Source organism: Oryx dammah, unplaced genomic scaffold, assembly GCF_014754425.2.
Source record: "Oryx dammah isolate SB20612 unplaced genomic scaffold, SCBI_Odam_1.1 HiC_scaffold_11050, whole genome shotgun sequence".
Classification (NCBI taxonomy): Eukaryota; Metazoa; Chordata; class Mammalia; order Artiodactyla; family Bovidae; genus Oryx; species Oryx dammah.
Window position 1 is genome coordinate 2,116,990 of NW_024080444.1, and position 22,069 is coordinate 2,139,058.

A 22,069-nucleotide genomic window follows, 5' to 3' on the forward strand; every position below is an offset into this window, starting at 1 on the left:
TTTAGATGCTTACACTGGGATGGACAGATTTAGTCATATCCCTTTTCTCCCTTTCTTCCTGAAAGTCCATTAAAAAATGTTAGTCATTTTTTGAATGTGTCCTTTTTATGTTTAATAATATCTTTTACATAATTAATTGTGTAAGAGGTGTCTGACCCACTTAATGCTTATGTAATAAAATCTTAGCAGTGATTCTGTAAATTAGGTAGTATTATAGTTAAAGATGAAGACCCTACGAGTTAAGTAATAAGATCACACTGCTACTGAGGGACAGAGCTGGGATTCACTATAATACGTGAAGTGTGGGTACACACACACTCGCACACACAACTTGAACAAATGTTGGAAGCGGTTAAAGAAAACCTTTGGGTATAGAGTAATTTGACCTAGGTGGTGGATTGGAAGGGTTTTAGATGTGGTCTGAGTAATTCTTTCTCTGAAGTTAACCACAATAACAGTTCATTTTTGGTTTCTCTGCCAACTGCAACTCCCTAGTTACTTCCTTTTCCAGCAGTTGGAATTAAGTGACCACCGATATGAGGTGACATAAGAGTTAAGAATAGATTAGAGTTAGAATTTACTGTTGGAGAAGTAAGTGTTCTCCTGCTCACTCCTTGAGGGGGCCTCTTCTGTGTTTTGGGGATCCCACTTATGCTATTTTACTTCATGAGAAGGCACAGACTTTGGAATATGAGGGAAAAATCTGTCATTGTGTGTCAGTAAATGCCAGGTTATTTTAGAAAGTGGCATTGTTAAGAGCAAGTATACGATTCAAATTTAGGGTCTACTTCAGCTTTCCCTCAAATGTTTGTGGGTTTTTTTAGAAATTTCATTTTTTTTTTTCAGTTGAGGAAACTGTTGTCTGCAGTTGCTGCAAATGGGGGAAAAGGGTAATATACAGCAGAAAGAAATAGAGTTTTCCAAAGGGCTATTGTGGTAACAGGGTGTGTCATTGTTCTAATGGAATACTTTCTTAGGAATGGAAGAGACCTTAATTCTTTACTGGTCCAAACTTCAGCAACAAGATGTTGGGAAAGAATGTTGTACTCTGTTTTGAAACTGGTTTAACTAAACCTGCTGAGGCTCACCTGGAGTGCACAGCTCCTGTATCCTGCAGATGGACAGCCTTAATCTGCCTCCCATTGTGTTGTCCCGAAGATGGCATTAACCTCCTTGAGGGATGAATACCTAGACTTTCATAAATGTGAAGAGTCTACTTTTCCATAAATGTGAAGTAGCTTTATTAAACATAAAACATGGGGAGTCCCTGGTCAGTGGGTTCACCATGTAGGTAGAAACTTCTCAAAATGTTAGTCACTTGAGAAATTAAGCTGGAATGTAGTATCAATTCTGAGGGACATTTGTCAGAGCAACTCGAGGCAGAAATAGCTGAGGCTATAGCAAAATCGTGTAATTTATCTTTTTTTTTTTTTTAAATGTAGCTATCATACTTCATGCCTGGAAAGTAGCCAATATTGTGCCATCTTTTATGGGCAGAAAGAAGGAGAAAGATTGATCTCCTAAGTTAGAAGTCACTGAGTCTTGCCTTAAAACCAGAAAAACTAATAGAATTCATGGGAGATGAGACAAACCTTTTGAAGAGAATCTTATTTTCTTTGATTGTCTGGAGATGACTCTAGCCAGAACTCAGACTGCAGGAGTAGTCCTTAACTGGTTTCGTTTCCATTTGGAAAAATTAGAGATAAATTGGAAGATAATGTGGGAATCATTAAATATATTTACGAAGATTTTATAAAAAGTGTTCTAGGGCAAAAAAAAAAAAAGGAGGGAGAAGAAAAAGAAAAAAAGCAAGGATATGGGAAGAAGGGGAACAGTTCTGATTTCAGCATTAAATCTAGTTAGCAGGCATGAGGTAAAGGGCAGAAATAAATAACCAAGTTTTATACGAAAGAAAGTCAAAAGAATGTCCTTGCATTTAATAGTAGAAGCAGCAATTGCAGTATGTTAATAACTTCAATGGAAGAGCAGAGTAGCCCTGCTGAAAAACACCAGCATAAGATGTTTCTGCTTAAATAAGACTGGATCCCTGTCTTAGGTGTAATGGCCAGGTTTGGGGAAAGAGACTTTTGTCTGTGGCCACCTGTCACATTTGTTGAAATTCACTATCAAGTTCAAAATTGCCTTTCCTAGGCAAGCAAAGAAAGCTTGCTGAATCTGAGCCATCTAGCCCAGTGCATTCACAGCCGTGAACAGCACATTGAGGAGGACACAAAAGAAGTAGACAGAATCTCTGCCTCTGCTTAGGAGCATGCAATTTAGTTGGGGAGACAAAACTAAATGCTAGAACCAATAAAAGAAGATTACAAAGCAACTTCCAAGTAAGTGTATAATAATATGGCACGAATGACACAGATAAGTGCAGAGGGGACGTAGAGGAAAGAGGAGTGAGCCAAACACAACAGTGTCAGATTAGTTAGGAAGGCATGTTTCCTAACAGTACTGTAGCTGCCATGTTCCTTTCTGTATCATTGATGAGGAATAACATGCGATAGGAAATTCAGATGTTCCGCATTGATCTCTTTCTCCTTATCTGCTGAGTCTGTCTGTCTATCACAGATGGAAATTAAATTGATCCAACAATTTACTCTCCACAAAGCCATGTTGGTTTCTACCTAGTAATTTATGCTTTTCTTGGTGTTTGCAAATCGATTGCTATTATGGGATGCAGTCAAATCTGGGCCTGGATCCAGTAGGTTGGGGGATTATTGAAGTGGATATGTATGTATGCACGTGAAATCCTGGAAAAATGGACGCTAGTTTCTGTGTATTTTTACTCATTGGATAAAACACTTTCAGGTTTTTTAAAAAAGCATGTTTAACTGCAGTCAAATTGCGTTTTTAGGAAATGTGTCTGATTTGTTTCATATTGCTCCTGACAGGCCCAGCCTTCAAATCCCCTTCAGTGGCATTGTCGCCAGACCTTTTGTTTTAAAAAAGCCTTTCCCTACCCCATGAATATTATAGATCTCTACATTTTTTTTCCTCTTGACAAAGAAATATATATATATATACATATACGTATCTACAGATTTTCATGTAGTTTAATAAATAAAATATTGCTGCTGACAGGCTTAGGAAAATATACTTTATTTAAACACTTGACTTCATTGTTCTACCTTAAAATTTTTTTTTAAGTCCTTCTGAGGATTGTGAAATTCTTTCAAAACAAATTAAAAAGAAAACATTTTCTGTGATTTCTTTACAGATTCTGGACAATCAGGAAGTCCAAGCCACAATGATCCTGCCAAGAATCCTCCAGGTAAATATGTGTTCCAGGACGTTTGCAATCTGACATTGTTGGAGAACAAAGGTACCACTGTATAGATAAACACCCCTTAATTGGTCAGCTGCCTATTTTGTTCTGGAGGGCAGGTATGATCGGGACAAGATGTGATTCTATTCAGACTCTTCACAGTGGCAAATACCTCCACACTGGCGTCATCAGTATGTACCTAATCACTAATGTTTTACTTTTTGTTGGTGTTTCTTTGAAAATGAATATGCGTGTATTTTATAGTTAGTTGTGTACCCTTCAGGTGCTAAAATGCACTGCTGTTTGAAAAGCCAAAAAAGCCTTCTTTCTTTTAAAATGCACAAGAAAAAGTAAAAATTTTCATACTCTTATTATAATTTATCAAATCTCATTACTTTAAAAGGTAGGCTCTGATGGTAGATGATGATGTCTTCATGAGGAATTTTTGCAAATAAGTTTTATTCCATAAGGTTCTTAATAGAATTCCCAGAATCAGGAAATAATGAAAATCAGGCTTTTCCTTCCATGTAATGTAAGCCCAATACTCTCTTGGTTTTCAGAAGTTGTTTCAGATCTAAAACTGGCTTTTATAAGAAATCATACTGTCTTTATGATTTTGTTTTTCCTAAGTTTGAAGACATAGAATTTTGATGTTGATTTAAGAGTAGTATCTTTTCTGATGAAGTAAAAACTAGTGCAAAGAATTTCTAAAATTTTAATCTTATAAGATTTTTAATTGTACCTCTGACTTTAGTAAAAGAATGCTCTAAGAATAACGTAACGAAAACAAAAGCAAAAAAAAAAAAAAAATCAAATCAATCACATATACCCTCCACGTCCCAAAAGGATCTCATGTGTCTTTTCATTGAAAATAAACCCCAGATTTATAAAAGGTAATGATAAAAGTTTCCACAGGTCGACCCAGTTTTAGGTCCTTAATTGCTTGATCTTTCTATAATAATACTTTGCTAATGTGAGGTTGAAATACCTGAAAAATCCTCAAAACTACAAGAAAATGTGTCAGAACAGTCTTGCTTTAAAATGATATTAGAAAGATATAACAAGTAAATACATAAGTAAAGATGCAAAGTCAATACATTTTTTCTTCCTGAAAGACTGAAGGCAGGATTCTTCCTTGCCTATATTTTGTTCTTTATTTTTATCTTAGGAAAAATTTTTTCACCAACATATTAACTTCTATATTGTATAGGATCATATTATATGACAAAAGTAGGATATCCTTCAAAGATAAAAAATCTCTAGTTATAGATTAAAATTACACTAAGTTAATTTTTCTTTACTTTCATCAAAATCACTTAATATGACTACAAATTGCTAACAAAACATTCAAAAACTGAAAGGATTTAAATGTAATTTCCAGTTAAATTGATTACTTTATTTTCTGTGTGGATGAAACCACAAAGGTGAATTATTTAGAATATACTAAACTTTGTCAGAAATTTTCTAAAGTTGAGAAAACTTATCAGCTTGCAGTGTCTTCAACTTTATTAAAATTTCTTCTTTTTAATTGACTAACATTTCCTCTGTGTAGCATGATAACCAAAAGTGAATTGTATCCCAACATTTTTTAAAACCATCGTTACTCATTTTACAAGGAACTGGGAAGGAGGGAAACCTTTACTAGAAAAAGAGTTGATAAGTATTGTAAGTCAGACTAAACAAAGGATATGTTCTTTGCATTTGAATGATAGCTTCGATTGAAATTAATAAAGCTGTTATTGTTTGAAATGCATTTCTGAACATGTACAGAAAGAATCATGCTCGCTTAAAAATGTTCTGTGCTTGAGCTGAATGAATAATCTCAGAATAGTTATGCAATGACAGAATTTGATTTTTCAGTATTTGTTGAGAAGCTTGCTTAAATTCTTCCTTTACTACATTTAATGTAACAGTTATTAATGTATCTGTTTCCATATAATATGACTAACAGAAACAATCAAGATGAAACATCTCTATTTTTTTTTCCTATTAAATTTTCCTTAGAAATCAACCTTTTGAGAACTATGTCTTAAGACTGGAATGTTGTAGGAAATGCATACTATGATTAGTTGAATACTGTGTACATGTAAATTGTACATTGGTTACCAGTTTTTTCAGAGATAAAATATAATAAAACATATAAAATATCAAAATTAAGTGGAGTAAAATTAGAATTTTCTTTGATGATTCAGAAGCAGTCCGTCATTTTTACTTGCTTTGTGTATCATTATATTTTGGTCTAATAGTAGAGATTATGAAGGAATTCTGTTTGATAAAAGCAAGAGTTTGTTCTGTAATACCTTGAAATAAATCAAGCCATTAGGAATATTAAATAGTTTCTAATTGGAAATGTGAAAAAATCATAACTTATTAAGATTATTGTTTTGCAATCAATAGGGATAAATTATTATTATAAGCTCTTTTCATAAATATAAGCCTGTTTGGTATTTTTAGAGCATAATTTATCTCTAGGAGCCTCTGTTCAGCTGCTTTCTGGCGTTGGCTGAAGTGTGAAATCTCCGAAGTTCACATTTAGTATAAGAAGAAGGGTCCATATCTTTATGGACAAATTCAATTTACTACCATATGCAATGAAACAGTCAGATCACTTTGCTGTTTGTATTGTTGTAACAAAGAGAAAGTAAACTTTTGAAAAAGATTGCCTTGAGTGGGAGCACTGTCTTGTCACTGCTAGTTTTCCACTGGGAATGAGCAACCTCTGGACATTGCCACCTTCTTCTTTCTATGTTTATTGCATAACAACTTGGGAAGAGACAAAAATTCAAGATCTTTTCAAGGCAATATCTCTTTGAAATCTGTTTCCCTCTGTTGATATGAAGGTGGAAATCACATCCAATCCTGCTATAAGTACAGGTGCATGAGTCTCCCACAAATGGGGCGTCCCTCTGGCTTGGATTTTCTCCAGCATCAGACATGAATGTCTGACATGGAGACACTTACTTGATGATTCAGAAGAACTTCTGAAACGTGACCCTGAAGCTCTTTATACTGTAGTATGGAGTCTACAGATAACCTTTTAGTTTTTAAAACTAAAACTAGTGTTTAGTGTTGCCTTCTTCAGATTTGTATTTAGTAAGCAAACTAGTCACAGGTATTTGAACAAAAGCTATACATTTTGGGGGAGGAGGAATATTTGTTACTTACTATTTTTAAATGCATTTAAATAGTTTTTTATTGAGAAAAAATAGAGATGTTTTATCTTGATTGTTTCTGTTTCTTTTTAAATAATAAAATAATATTTTTTATTATTTAAAAGTACAAATAATATGTTATTTAATGTTATTTATGTCAAATAATTTGTCACCTTATATCCTTTCTGGATAAAAATGGAACTAAAGAAATACTCAATAGTCTTAGTAGTATTTCCTTTTTTTTTTTTTTGTATTTCTTTATACTATTAATATTTTGTGATTTAATGTTTTGTGTTTATCCTTTGTTACATAGTGGAGATGGGCACCATAATCTTTTCTGGAATAAGGTGCCCCAAAAGTCTGACTTTGTCCAAGGACATGACAGTATTATTTTGGTTAAGAAACAGTAGACTACTTCATTTCTTGTATGAGTCACATTTTTCTTATTTATTTTGGGGTCAAAGGTTATATGTTTATATCTAGATGCTTCTTTTTGAACAGTAAATTAATCCCTTCTAAGCAATAGAACTGCAAGAGTCCTGTCTCAACTATAGGAAACAACTGTTGTGGACCAAAAGAGAATAAACCCTTAAGTAAGGAACTTAGACACAGACCTAACTTTATTTTGAACGATTAAAACCCCCACTTTCACTTTGAGAAGGTGTGTGATTGGATTATATTCTTTTGAAATGAACTTTGATGGGCTATATTATTTTGTGTCTCTATATTCCCTGGGCTATGAACTTTTAGAGTTCCCAATCTCAGTCTCTTGCCCAGTCCTGGGGTAGTTGCTTTCCAAGAAAAACAAGACAATCTCAAAGTTGGATTTTGCCCCTCAGTCAGCTAGAAGTGGATGCCTCAATTTGGAGTTCAGGAAGAGTGTAGGTTTGTGGGGAGTTGTCTCTTGGAAATATAACAAGGAAACATTGAATCCTAGGACACTTTTTGCAAATTCTGTACTGAGAGCTTATGAATCATTCTAAGTATCACTAACCAGAGCTTTCTTACCTAGAATGATATGGACTTATCCTGCTTTTCTTTTCTGCAAAATTTGTCAGATGCTTGTATTGTTTTCTGAGGTGCTTTTGCATGTAGTTTGGCAAAATCTCTGGCAACTATTAAGATCATATATTGGGTAAATGTCAAATAGTTTGTCATTTTATATCCTTTCTGGAATAAAAATGGAACTAAATAAATAATTGAATAAGTTAAATAAAGTGTATCTATTAACTAGCAATGTGCTTATCTTGCATTTAACACAGTATTTTATGTTTATATAAATTCTATATTTGAGAGATCATACAGTATTTGCCTTTTTCTAACATATTTCATTTTAGCATAATGCCCTTACGTCCATCCATGTTGTCCCAAATGGCAGGAGTTTGTTCTTTTTATGGCTGAATAATATGCTATTCTATGTGTGTACCACATACATATCACAATTTCTTTATTCATTTACCCATCAATGGACACTTCGGTTGTTTTTGTATCTTGTCTATTGTAAATAACGCTGCAATGAACATGGGAGTGTGTGGTTTTTTAATTTGTGTTTTCATTTTCTCAGACGTAGCATCAGTGGATCATATCATAGTTCTGTTTTTAATTTTTTAAGTGACTTCCATTCTCTTTTCCTTAGTGGCTGCCCCAATTTACATTCCCACCCTTTTCTCCATATCCTCTCCAACACTTGTCTTCTCTTTTTAATAAGAGCCCTTCTAACAAGTTCAAGGTGATATCTCATTGTGGTTTTGCTTTGCACTTCCCTGGTAACTAATGATATAGAGCATATTTTTATGTATCTGTGTATATCTCCTTTGGAAAACATCTATTGAGGATTTTTGCCCATTTTAAATCAGCTTTTTTGATTCTTTTGCTATTGAGTTGTATGATGTCTTTATGTATTTTAGATATTATACCCTTATCTGATATATTCTTTATAAATACTTTTCCCCACTCAGTAGGTTGCTTTTCATTCTGTTGATGGTTTCCTTTGTTTTGCAGAGCTTTTTAGTTTGATGTCATCCCATTTGTTTATTCTTCTTTTCTTGTTGTTGCTTTTGGTGTCAGATTTTAAAATCACTACCAGGGTCAACATCAAGGAGTTTACTGTGTTTATTCTAGAAGTCTTATGGTTTCAGGTTTTACATTCAGAACTTTCATCCATTGAGTTAATTTTTGAGTACAATCAGATAGTGGTCTAGTTTCATTCTTTAGCATCTGGCTGTCCAAATTTTCCAGTACTGTTTATTAGAGAGACTGTCCTTTACCCATTGTATATTCTTGGCTCCTCTGTTAAAAATTCAGTTCTGTTCAGTTCAGTAGCTCAGTCGTGTCCGACTCTTTGTGACCCCATGGACTGCAGCACGCCAGGCCTCTCTGTCCATCACCAGCTCCCGGAGTTTACTCAAACTCATATCCATTGAGTTGGTGATGCCATCTAACCATATCATCCTCTTTCATCCCCTTCTCCCACCTTCAATCTTTCTGAGCTTTAGAGTCTTTTCAAATGAGTTAGTCCTCTGCATCAGGTGGCCAAAGTATTGGAGTTTGAGCTTCAGCATCAGTCCTTCCAATGAATATTCAAGACTCATTTCCTTTAGGATTGACTGGTTTGATCTCCTTTAGTCCAAAAGACTCTCAAGAATCTTTTCCAACACCACAGTTCAAAAGCATCAGTTCTTCAGTGCTCAGCTTTCTTTATGGTCCAACTCTCACATCCATATGTGACTACTGGAGAAACCATAGCTTTGACTAGATGGACGTTTGTTGGCAGAGTAATGTCTCTGCTTTTTAATATGCTGTCTAGGTTGGTGATAACTTTTCTTCCAAGAAGCAAACATCTTTTAATTTCATGGCTGTAGTCACCATCTGCAGTGATTTTGGAGACCCCAAAATAAAATCTGTCACTGTTTCCATTGCTTCCCCATCTATTTGCTATGAAATGATGGGACCGGATGCTTACTCCTTGGAAGGAAAGTTATGACCAACCTAGATAGCATATTGAAAAGCAGAGATATTACTTTGCCGACGAAGGTCCATCTAGACAAGGCTATGGTTTTACCAGTGGTCATGTATGGATGTGAGAGTTGGACTGTGAAGAAGGCTGAGCACCGAAGAATTGATGCTTTTGAACTCTGGTGTTGGAGAAGACTCTTGAGAGTCCCTTGGACTGCAAGGAGACCTAACCAGTCCATCCTAAAGGAGACCAGTCCTGGGTGTTCATTGGAAGGACTGATGCTGAAGCTGAAACTCCAATACTTTGGCCATCTCATGTGAGTGTTGACTCACTGGAAAAGACCCTGATGATGGGAGGGATTGGGAGCAGGAGGAGAAGGGGACGACAGAGGATGAGATGGCTGGATGGCGTCACTGACTCAATGGACATGAGTTTGACTAAACTCCGGGAGTAGGTGATAGACAGGGAGGCCTGGTGTACCGTGATTCATGGGGTCGCAAGGAGTCAGACACGACTGAGCAACTGAACTGAACTGAACTGATAGGACCGGATGCCATGATCTTAGTTTTCTGAATGTTGAGCTTTAAGCCAAGTTTGTCACTCTCTTTCACTTTCATCAAGAGGCTCTTTAGTTCTTCTTCATTTTCTGCCATAAGGGTGGTGTCATCTGCATATCTGAGGTTATTGATATTTCTCCCAGCAGTCTTGATTCCAGCTTGTGCTTCGTCCAGCCCAGCGTTTCTCATGATGTACTCTGCATAGAAGTTAAATAAGCAGGGTGACAATATACAGCCTTGACGCACTCCTTTTCCTATTTGGAACCAGTCTGTTGTTCCATGTCCAGTTCTAACTGTTGCTTCCTGACCTGCATACAGATTTCTCAGGTGTCAAGTCAGGTGGTCCAGTATTCCCATCTCTTTCAGAATTTTCCACAGTTTATTGTGATCCACACAGGCTTTGCATAGTCAATAAAGCAGAAGTAGATATTTTTCTGGAACTCTCTCGCATTTTTGATGATCTGACGGATGCTGGCAATTTGAACTCTGGTTCCACTGCCTTTCCTAAATCCAGCTTGAACATCTGGAAATTCACGGCTCTGGAAAACACGGTTCATGTATTGCTGAAGCCTGGCTTGGAGAATTTTGAGCATTACTTTACTAGTGTGTGAGATGAGTGCAATTGTGCAGTAATTTGAGCCTTCTTTGACATTGCCTTTCATTGGGATCGGAATGAAAACTGACCTTTTCCAGTCCTGTGGCCACTGCTGAGTTTTCCAAATTTGCTGGCATATTGAGTGCAGCACTTTCACAGCATCATCTTTCAGGATTTGAAATAGCTCAACTGAAATTCCATCATCTCCACTAGCTTTGTTTGTAGTGGTGCTTTCTAAGGCCCTCTTGACTTCACATTCCAGGATGTCTGGCTCTAGGTGAGTGATCACACCATCGTGATTATCTTGGTCATGAAGATCTTTTTTGTACAGTTCTGTGTATTCTTGCCACCTCATCTTAATATCTTCTGCTTCTGTTAGGTCCATACCATTTCTGTCCTTTTTGAGCCCATCTTTGCATGAAATGTTCCCTTGGTATCTCTAATTTTCTTGACGAGATCTCTAGTCTTTCCTATTCTGTTGTTTTCCTCTATTTCTTTGCATTGATCACTGAAGAAGCCTTTCTTATCTGTCCTTGCTATTGTTTGGAACTCTGCATTCAGATGGTTATATCTTTCCTTTTCTCCTTTACTTTTCGCCTCTCTTCTTTTCACAGCTGTTTGCAAGGCCTCCCCAGACAGCCATTTCACTTTTCTGTGTTTCTTTTCCATGGGGATGGTCTTGATCCCTGTCTCCTGTACAATGTCATGAACCTCTGTCCACATTTCTTCAGGCACTCTATCAGATCTAATCCCTTGAATCTATTTGTCACTTCCACTATATAATCATAAGGGATTTGATTTAGGTCATACCTGAATGGTCTAGTTGTTTTCCCTGCTTTCTTCCATTTCAGTCTGAATTTGTTAGTGAGGAGTTCATGATCTGAGCCACAGTCAGTTCCTGGTCTTGTTTTTACTGACTGTGTAGAGCTTCTCCATCTTTACTGTAAAGAATATAATCAGTGTGATTTTGGTGTTGACCATCTCATGATGTCCATGTGTAGAGTCTTCTCTTGTATTGTTGGGAGAGGGTGTGTGCTATGACCAGTGCGTTCATTTGGCAAAACTCTATTAGCCTTTGCCCTGCTTCATCCTGCTTCATTGGAATATCCAAGGCCACATTTTTCTATTACTCCAGGTATTTTTTGACTTCCTACTTTTGCATTCCAGTCCCCTGTAGTGAAAAGGATATCTTTTTTGGGTGTTAGTTCTACAAGGTCTTGTAGGTCTTCATAGAACCATTCAACTTCAGCTTATTTCAGCATTACTGGTTGGGGCAATGACTTGGATTACTGTGATATGATATGGAATGGTTTGCCTTGGAAACGAACAGAGATCATTCTGTCGTTTTTTGAGATTGCATCCGAGTACTGGATTTTGGACTCCTTTTGTTGACTGTGATGGCTACTCCATTTCTTCTAAGGGATTCCTGCCCACAGTAGTAGATATAATGGTCATCTGAGTTAAATTCACCCATTCCAGTCCATTTTAGTTTGCTGATTCCTAGAATGTCGACGTTCACTCTTGCCATCTCCTGTTTGACCGCTTCCAATTTGCTTTGATTCATGGACATAACGTTCCAGGTTCCTATGCAGTATTGTTCTTGACAGCCTTGGGCTTTACTTCCATCATCAGTCACATCCACAATTGTGTGTTTTTGTTGCTTTGGCTCCATCTCTTCATTCTTTCTGGAGTTATTTCCAGTAGCATATTGGGCACCTAGCAACCTAGGGAATTCATTTTTCAGTGTCCTATCTTTTTGCCTTTTCATACTGTTAAAAATTAATTGATCATATATGTTTAGGTTTATTTATGGGCTCTCTATTCTGTTCCACTAATCTTATGTCTGTCTTATGCCAATACCACACTCTTTTAATTACTATAGCTTTGTAATACAGTTTTAAGTCAGGGTAAGATGCCTCTTGCTTTGTTCTTTGTTATCTAGACTACTTTGACTATTTGGGATTTCTTTTCTTCCACTGAAATTGTATAATTGCTTGTTCTATTTTTGTGAAAAATGCCATTGAAATTTTGCTAGGGATGGCATTGTATGTATATGTTGCTTTGGGTGTTGTGGACATTTTAACTACATTAATTATTATAATCCCTGAGCACAGAGCATCTTGCCATTAATGTGTGTCTTCTTCAGTTTAATCAATGTTTTTAATTTTCAGTATAGAGTTCTTTCAATTCTTCTGTTAAATCTATTCCTAGATATTTTATTCTTTTTGATGTATTTATAAATGTGATTGTTTTCTTATTTCTTAATTTATTTTTCTGGTCATTATTAATATATATAGAAATGACACAAATTTTTGAGTATTAGTTTTATGTCCTATAACTTTACTGAATCCATTTATTATTTCTTATAGTTTTCTGATTGGGTTTTAGGGTTTTCAGTATAAAATCTTATGCTATCTGTAAATAATACCAGTTTTGCTTCTTCCTTTCCATTTTAGATGCCTTTTATTTCTTTTTTTCTTCTTCTTCTTTTTCTAATTGCTCTGGCAAGGACTTCCCATACTATGATGAATAAAACTGGAGCCAGTGGGGATCCTTGTCTAGTTCATAATCTTAGAGGAAAAAATTTCAGCTTTTCCACTGAGTATGATATTAGCTGCAGGATTATCATATAAGGCCTTTATTATGTTGAGGTACATTTTCTCTGTATGCACTTTGTTGAGAATTTTTATCATGAATCAATGTTGAATTTTGTCATACTTTTTTTGCATCTATAGAGATGACAGAATAATTTTTATCCTTCCTTTTGTGATGTAGTATATCACATTAACTGATTTGTGGTTATTGAATGATCCTTGTATCACCTGAATTAATCTGACTTGATCATGGTGTATAATTTTAATGTGATATTGAGTTTGTTTTGCTAATATTTTGTTAAGGGTTTTTTTAATCTATGTACATTAGGGATATTGGTGTATAATTTTTTTGTTGTTGTAATGACATCTTCTACTTTTGTTACCATGGTATTACTAACCTCATGAGTTTGTACATACTTTTGATCTTTGGGTAGAGTTGGAGAAGGATTGTATTGATTCTTTTTTGAAATCTTGGTAGGTTAACTGTATTCAGGTGGGAATAGCAGATCATGATAGATTTGGTTTTCTACAGATTCTATTCTGGTGTCTTGGTTCGGCACTGCCAAAGAAAGTCATTTGTGATTTGGGGTTGCGCTTGAAATCTACATCTGTAAAGTTTTCTACTGTTTATCTAGGTCTGCACACACATGGCAGATGCTAGGTAGACCTTGTGTCTTGCACCTCATCACCTTGTACCTCAATGCTGGCTGTTTGTTCCAATGTAGTGTGGATTTGGAGAAGGAAATGGCAACCCACTCCAGTGTTCTTGCCTGGAGAATCCCAGGGATGGGGGAACCTGGTGGGCTGCCATCTATGGGGTTGCACAGAGTCGGACACGACTGAAGCGACTTAGCAGCAGCAGCAGCAGTGTGGATTTGCAGGAAGAGCAGGACACTTCTACCTGTCCTTATTTTCCAATCTAGATTCTTGTAGACATCTCCTGACAAAGGTACTTAATGATTGCTCTGTTGGAAATTTCTAAGCAATAAAATACATATCCAAAAAAATTTCACTGAAGTGGTCTAGTCCTGAACTTTTATTTTTTGAGAGGTTTTGGATTACTGATTAAATATCCTTACTAGTAATTGGTCTGTTCAGAATTTCTGTTTCATCATGATTCACTGTTGGTAAGTTGTATGTTTCTAGGAATTTATCCATTTCTTCTAAGTTGTTCATTCCATAGGGTATAATTGTTCATTGTAATCTCTTATGATACTTTGTATTTGTGTGGTATCAGTTGTAATCTCTCTTCTTTCATTTCTGACTTTATTTATTTAAGGCATGTATCTTTTTTTTCTTGGTCAGTCTAGATAAAGGTTTGTCAATTTTGTTGATCTTTTAAAGAACTGGCTCTTAATTTCATTGGTATTTTCTGTTGTCATTTTACTTTCTACTCATTTATACCTGTTCTAGTCTTTGTTTTTTTCCTTCCTTCTACTAACTTTGGGCTTCATTTGTTGTTTTTTTCTAGTTCCTTGAGGTATGTATTTAGGTAGTTTATTTTAGATTTTCCTTATTTCTTGAGTTAGATATTTGTCACACTAGTTTTCCTCTTGGAATTGCTTTTGTTGCAGCCGATAAAGTTTGGTGTGTTTCTTTTGTCTCAAGGTATTTTTTCTTGTTTGGTTTTTCCTTTGGTCCACAGTAGTATCTATTGACTATAATAATATGCTAGTTTTGCATTAAAAATTTTTTTAAAATCAAACAATTATTGAGGTTTATCTCTCCCCTACTCAACTTTATTGATACTGAGATTGAAGTTGCCAAAGGGTTGTCATGAAACTAATGAAACCAAACAAATAATTATCAAGAAAACTAGCATCTGCAGTTGTAGTTATCATCTACAGGGGTCCCTAGGGCCTATATTTGACTTCTCACAATGTTTTTGTTGAAATTTAGCATTTGGAACAAACATTACTCTCTTAATAGTTACAGAAATAATGCCACATTTATCTTTGCTATTTGCATATGATGGTAGAAATTTACCATAGGTCCTAAATAACTTCAGAGCATGTTTTATATTAGAATATCATTTATTTTTAAGATCAAAGAAAGGGAAATATTTACTCTGATTTTTTAATAATAGTCCATTCACTCCTCAGTTTATAAGTTCATAAACGCTCATTCTTATATCCTCATTTATCGTATCCACCAGAATCAAGTTGTTGTTGTTGCTGTTTTTTAATGGGGATGGGAAATGCACTATTTCATCATACATAGCTGCTCCTGCTGCTAACTCATTTCAGTCGTGTCCGACTCTGTGCGACCCATAGATGGCAGCCCACCAGGCTCCCCCGTCCCTGCGAATCTCCAGGCAAGAATACTGGAGTGGGTTGCCATTTCCTTCTCCAATGCATGAAAGTGAAAAGTGATAGGGAAGTCACTCGGTCGTGTCTAACTCTTCGAGACCCCATGGACTGCGGCCTACCAGGCTTTTCCGTCCATGGGATTTGCTAGGCAAGAATCAGTTGAGTTCAGTTCAGTCGCTCAGTCGTGTTTGACTCTTTGCGACCCCATGAATTGTAGCATGCCAGGCCTCCCTGTCCATCACCAACTCCCGGAGTTTAGTCAAACTCATGTCCATCGAGTCAGTGATGCCATCCAGCCATCTCATCCTCTGTCGTCCCCTTATCCTCCTGCCCCCAATCCCTCCCAGCATCAGTGTCTTTTCCAATGAGTCAACTCTCGCATGAGTTGGCCAAAGTACTTGAGTTTCAGCTTTAGCATCATTTCTTCAAATGAACACCCTGGACTGATCTCCTTTAGAATGGACTGGTTAGACTTCCTTGCAGTCCAAGACTCTCAAGAGTCTTCTCCAACACCACAGTTCAAAAGCATCAATTCTTTGGCGCTCAGCTTTCTTCACAGTCCAGCTCTCACATCCATACATGACCACTGGAAAAACCATAGCCTTGACTAGATGGACTTTTGTTGGCAAAATAATGTCTCTGCTTTTCAATATGCTATATAGATTGGTCATAACTTTCCTTCCAAGGAGTAAGTGTATTTTAATTTCATGGCTGCAACTACCATCTGCAGTGATTTGGGAGCCCCCAAAATAAAGTCTGATACTGTTTCCACTGTTTCCCTATCTACTTCCCATGAAGGGATGGGACCAGATGCCATGATCTTCATTTTCTGAATGTTGAGCTTTAAGCCAAGTTTGTCACTCTCCTCTTTCACTTTCATCAAGAGGCTTTTTAGTTCCTCTTCACTTTCTGCCATAAGGGTGGTGTCATCTGCATATCTGAGGTTATTGATATTTCTCCCAGCAGTCTTGATTCCAGCTTGTGCTTCATCCAGCCCAGCGTTTCTCATGATATACTCTGCATATAAGTTAAATAAGCAGGGTGACAATATGCAGCCTTGACGTACTCCTTTTCCTATTTGGAACCAGTCTGTTGTTCCATGTCCAGTTCTAACTGTTGCTTCCTGACCTGCATACAGATATCTCAGGTGTCAAATCAGGTGGTCCAGTATTCCCATCTCTTTTAGAATTTTCCACAGTTTATTGTGATCCACACAGTCAAAGGCTTTGGCATAGTCAATAAAGCAGAAATAGATGTTTTTCTGGAACTCTCTTGCTTTTTTGATGGTCCAGCGGATGTTGGCAATTTGATCTCTGGTTCCTCTGCCTTTTCTAAATCCAGCTTGAACACGGTGCATGTATTACTGAAGCCTGGCTTGGAGAATTTTGAGCATTACTTTACTAGCGTGTGAGATGAGTGCAATTGTGTGGTAGTTTGAGCCTTCTTTGACATTTCCTTTCATTGGAATCGGAATGAAAACTGACCTTTTCCAGTCCTGTGGCCACTGCTGAGTTTTCCAAATTTGCTGGCATATTGAGTGCAGCGCTTTCACAGCATCATCTTTCAGGATTTGAAATAGCTCAACTGGAATTCCATCACCTCCACTAGCTTTGTTTGTGGTGGTGCTTTCTAAGGCCCACTTGACTTCACATTCCAGGATGTCTGGCTCTAGGTGAGTGATCATAGCATCGTGATTATCTTGGTCATGAAGATCTTTTTTGTACAGTTCTTATGTGTATTCCTGCCACCTCATCTTAATATCTTCTGTTTCTGTTAGGTCCATACCATTTCTGTCCATTACTGAGCCCATCTTTGCATGAAATGTTCCCTTGATATCTCTAATTTTCTTGAAGAGATCTCTAGTCTGTCCCATTCTGTTGTTTTCCACTATTTCTTTGCATTGATCGCTGAGGAGGGCTTTCTTATCTCTCCTTGCTATTCTTTGGAACTCTGCATTCAAAGGGGAATATCTTTCCTTTTGTCCTTTGATTTTCACTTCTCTTCTTTTCACAGCTATTTGTAAGGCCTCCCCAGACAGCCATTTTTGCTTGTTTATATTTCTTTTCCATGGGGATGGTCTTGATCCCTGTCTCCTGTACAATGTCATGAACCTCAGTCCATAGTTCATCAGGCACTCTATGTATCAGATCTAGGCCCTTAAATCCATTTCTCACTTCCACTGTATAATCATAAGGGATTTGATTTAGGTCATACCTGAATGGTCTAGCGGTTTTCTCTACTTTCTTCAATTTAAGTCTGAATTTGGCAATAAGGAGTTCATGATCTGAGCCACAGTCAGCTCCCAGTCTTGTTTTTACTGACTGTGTAGAGTTTCTCCATCTTTACTGTAAAAAAAATATAATCAGTCTGATTTTGGTGTTGATCATCTGGTGATGTCCATGTGTAGAATCTTCTCTTGTGTTGTTGGAAGAGGGTGTTTGCTATGACCAGTGCGTTCTCTTGGCACAACTCTATTATTAGCCTTTGCCCTGCTTCATTCCGAACTCCAAGGCTGAATTTGCCTGTTACTCCAGGTGTTTCTTGACTTCTTACTTTTGCATTCCAGTCCCCTATAATGAAAAGGACGTCTTTTTTTAGGTGTTAGTTCTAAAAGGTCTTGTAGGTCTTCATAGAACTGTTCAACTTTAGCTTCTTCAGCGTTACTGGTTGGGGCATAGACTTGGATAACTGTGATATTGAATGGTTTGCCTTGGAAATGAACAGAGATCATTCTGTCGTTTTTGAGATTGCATCCAAGTACTGCATTTCGGACTCTTTTGTTGACCACGATGGCTACTCCATTTCTTCTAAGGGATTCTTGCCCTCAGTAGCAGATATAATGGTCATCTGAGCTAAATTCACCCATTCCAGTCCCTTTTAGTTCACTGATTCCTAGAATGTCGATGTTCACTCTTGCCATCTCCTGCTTGACCACTTTCAATTTGCCTTGATTCATGGACCTAACATTCCAGGTTCCTATGCAATATTGCTCTTTACAGCATCGGACCATTTTTCTATCACCAGTCACATCCACAGCTGAGTATTGTTTTCACTTTGGCTCCATCCCTTCATTCTTTCTGGAGTTATTTCTCCACTGATCTCCCGTAGCATATTGGGCACCTACCAACCTGGGGAGTTCCTCTTTCAGTATCCTATCATTTTGCCTTTTCATACTGTTCATGGGGTTCTCAAGGCAAGAATACTGAAGTGGTTTGCCATTCCCTTGTCCAGTGGACCACATTCTGTCAGACCTCTAGCATGACCCATCCATCTTGGGTGGCCCCACATGGCCTGGCTTAGTTTCATTGAATTAGACAAGTCTGTGGTCCATGTGATCACATTGAGTAGTTTTCTGTGATTATGGTTTCAGTGTGTCTGCCCTCTGGTGCCCTCTCGCAACACCTACAGTTTTACTTGGATTTCTCTTACCTTGGATGTGAGGTAGCTCTTCACGGCTGCTCCAGCAAAGCGCAGCTGCTGCTCCTTACCTTGGACTAGGGTTATCCCATTTCGGCCGCCCTTCCTGACCTTGAACATAGAGTAGCTCCTCTTTGCCGTCTTACGCCCGAGTAGCTGCTGCTCCTTGGACGTGGGGTTGCTCCTCTCAGCCACCTCCCATGACCTCTGGTGTGGGGTAGCTTCTCTCGGCCGCCTCCCTTGACTTCGGATGTGGGGTAGCATAGATGTAATTCCAAACTTCAGCTCTTGACAATATGCAGCAGACTATAAACAGCCTTTCTATTCATAAAAGTATAAGTAGAAAGAAAGTAAAAGGGTTGGTTAACTGTAGTAAGACCTCACATTATAGGTAAACCAGCTTTTAAGTAATTTGAGAATGAGGTATATGGGAGTCAGTGTGAAAATCAAAGGATTTTTTCCTAACAGGTTTTGTTTCAGAGTTTTTCTTCTTTATCCTTTAACTCTTTGAAGGCATCACATTCAGTACATTTCTTACATGTTCAAACTTAGGACAGAACTCAAGAGCAGAGGATGGGTAGATGGGAAATGTGTTATGTTAGCAGATTAATTTTAAAAGGTCTGGAAGGGCACATGGTCCTCAGCTACTGATTCTGACAGTTTGCATTACGGATGTGTGCATGCTTGCTCAGTCACTTCAGTCATGTCTGACTCTGTGCAACCCTATGGACTGTAGCCTGCCAGGGTCTTCTATCCATGGGATTCTCCAGGCAAGAATATTGGGGTGGGTTGCCATGCCCTCCTCCAGGGGATGTTCCCAACCCAGAGTTCGAACCCATGTCTCTTATGTCTCTTAGACTGGCAGGTGTGTTCCTTACCTCTGGTGCCACCTGGGAAGCCCAAGCATTATGGGTACTCTTGTATCACCCACTCCTCAAAAGTTGATCCACATAGCAGTTGGCTCCATGCCTAGCCTCTGCAGTAGGTCTGGTCTGATTACTTGTAATATTAATTTTGGAGGAAAAAGACAATTTAGAAATATTTTATGAGGACATGATGTCAGATTTATCTATATTGTCCCAATTATCTGCCCTGTTAGGCTACGGATACTACTACTTGAGTGCTACCTGGTTGCTGATTTAAGATTTAATTATTACATTCCAGGAGACAGGGTGTGGATGGATTAAGCTCTATATAAGCAGAGACAGCCATTTGTCCTGCACCATTCCACACCAAGAACAATAAACAGCCTTGAAAGAGCTGTTTCTAGGTAGATTTTTAGCTTCAGATATTTAATGAACGTCTGTTTTGTACGTGGCACTAGACTAGAGGCTGTGGAAGATTCAGAAGTGATTTACATATGAACCTTGCTCTCTCAAAAGTTTCTGTCCATAAGTATATAGAATATTTTACACATATTATGAAAACATAGTATCACTTAGTGCTACAACTCATGTGTTACGGAGTTTGAAGTTGTGAGTTACTATTTCCAGCCATTATAAGGAGTGTATTCCCTGGTGGCTCAGATGTTAAAGAATCCAACTGCAATACAGGAGACCCTGGTCGGATCCCTGGGTTGGAAAGATCTCCTGGAGAAGGGAATGGCTACCTCAAGTATTCTTGTCTGGCAAATTCCGTGGTCAGAGGAGCCTGGCAGACTACAGTCCATGCAGTCACAGAGTCAGACACTTTTCTGAAGTGTGTCTGAAGTGAAAAGTGAGTGGAAATAACAATTAATGGAATTACAGATTTCCCCTGGATCAAGGCTCCAAGTTTTACAGTGATCACAAGGGCCATGAGGAGCATGACCAGGTCAGCCCCGCTTCTCTGTAACTCAGCACAGTCAATCACACTCCTGCCAGTTGTAAGCAGTAAATGGGAGAGCTTATCTGGCAAGTAGCAGGTGCTTGGTGAAAGGTAAAAGGGAGGACTTTTTCATCCTACTTTTTCTCCAGCTGGGTTTATCAAGAAGACTTTCTGCAGGAAGTATCATTTGATATGAATCCCAATAAAAATGTGTTAAATTGTTACACTGTACTCTCCTAAAGACTTCAGATGACATAAAGTTACAGATCAAGGTAAAGTGCAGAAGAATAGAATATCATAGATTATATCAAAGAGACAAAAGAAACATATTTTCAAGTCTCAAGGTGGAATAGAAGTATGGTTTTATGGTAGTCAGTTTTTTCCTTAAGCCTTTTGGCATGACAGGAAATGTGTGGAATGAAATTTTGTTACCTAGTTTTTCATAGTGAGGTGAGAAAGGGTACAAATGTATCTTTTGAGATTACTCTCCCACTGGCAACACTTTGTATCTTAGTCTCTTATATTCACTTGTATAAATATTTTCCAACTTGCCTTTACATACAAGCTACCAGCTCTCTCCATTGAAGATTTTCTCTCTCCCTTACTCTTCCTGGTCCTCTCAGTATAACTCCCTTATTCTGTTAACTCCTTTCTGGAAACCTATGTCTTTAAAAAAATTAGGTCTTTTGGCCCTCATTTAGACAACCCCTTTCAACCAAGTGACCCATCTTGCTCTTCTTTTTCATGACATAATGTAAAAGATTAAAATTTCTACTTACCTTCTCCTACAATTGGGCTTCTGTCCCTAATTGAAATGATTCTCATTAAATTCAGTTTTTATGACCTGAATCCAGTGTGATTCCTTTCCATTCTATTCCTATTTCCATATTATTGAACATTTGATTTAATTGATGATGTGCTACTGAAAAATTTTTCCCTTGGTTTAATTTTTTTTTAAAGTTTTAGTTCACCAAGAACACTTAACATGTGGTCTGCCCTCTTAAGAAATTTTAAGTGATTCTAGAAACAGTATTGTAAAACACATTTCTAGAGTGTGTTCATCTTAACTGAAACTTTTTGCCTATTGATTAGTAACTCCCTGTTTCCTCTTTGCCCCAGCCCCTAGCAACCATCATTCCACTCTGATTCTATGACACTATTGTAGATTCCTCATGTAGGTGTTTTGCAATGACTAGTTTATTTTACTTAGCATCACTTTTTCAGGGTTCATTCATGTTGTTGCATACTGCAAAATTTCGTGTTTTTTTTTTTTTTTTTAAGGTTAAACAGTATTTGCTGTATGTATATAGCATATGGACTTCCCTTGTAGCTAAGTTGGTAAAGAGTCTGCCTGCAGTGCAGGAGACCCGTGTTTGATTCCTGGATTGGGAAGATCCCTGAAGAGGGAA

At 37.5% G+C, this 22,069-nt stretch overlaps 1 protein-coding gene across 10 annotated transcripts in view; it reads left to right on the forward strand.

Annotated features, from left to right (window-relative positions):
- The window catches only part of LOC120860242 (nuclear factor 1 B-type), a 256,907-nt gene that overhangs the window by 138,832 nt on the left and 96,006 nt on the right, over positions 1-22,069 (forward strand). For all 10 annotated transcript variants that reach the window (XM_040236036.1, XM_040236039.1, XM_040236040.1 and 7 more), the window contains exon 3: positions 3,227-3,280. In XM_040236036.1, coding sequence (XP_040091970.1) covers positions 3,227-3,280 — 54 coding nt within the window. The remainder of the gene's footprint in view (positions 1-3,226; positions 3,281-22,069) is intronic.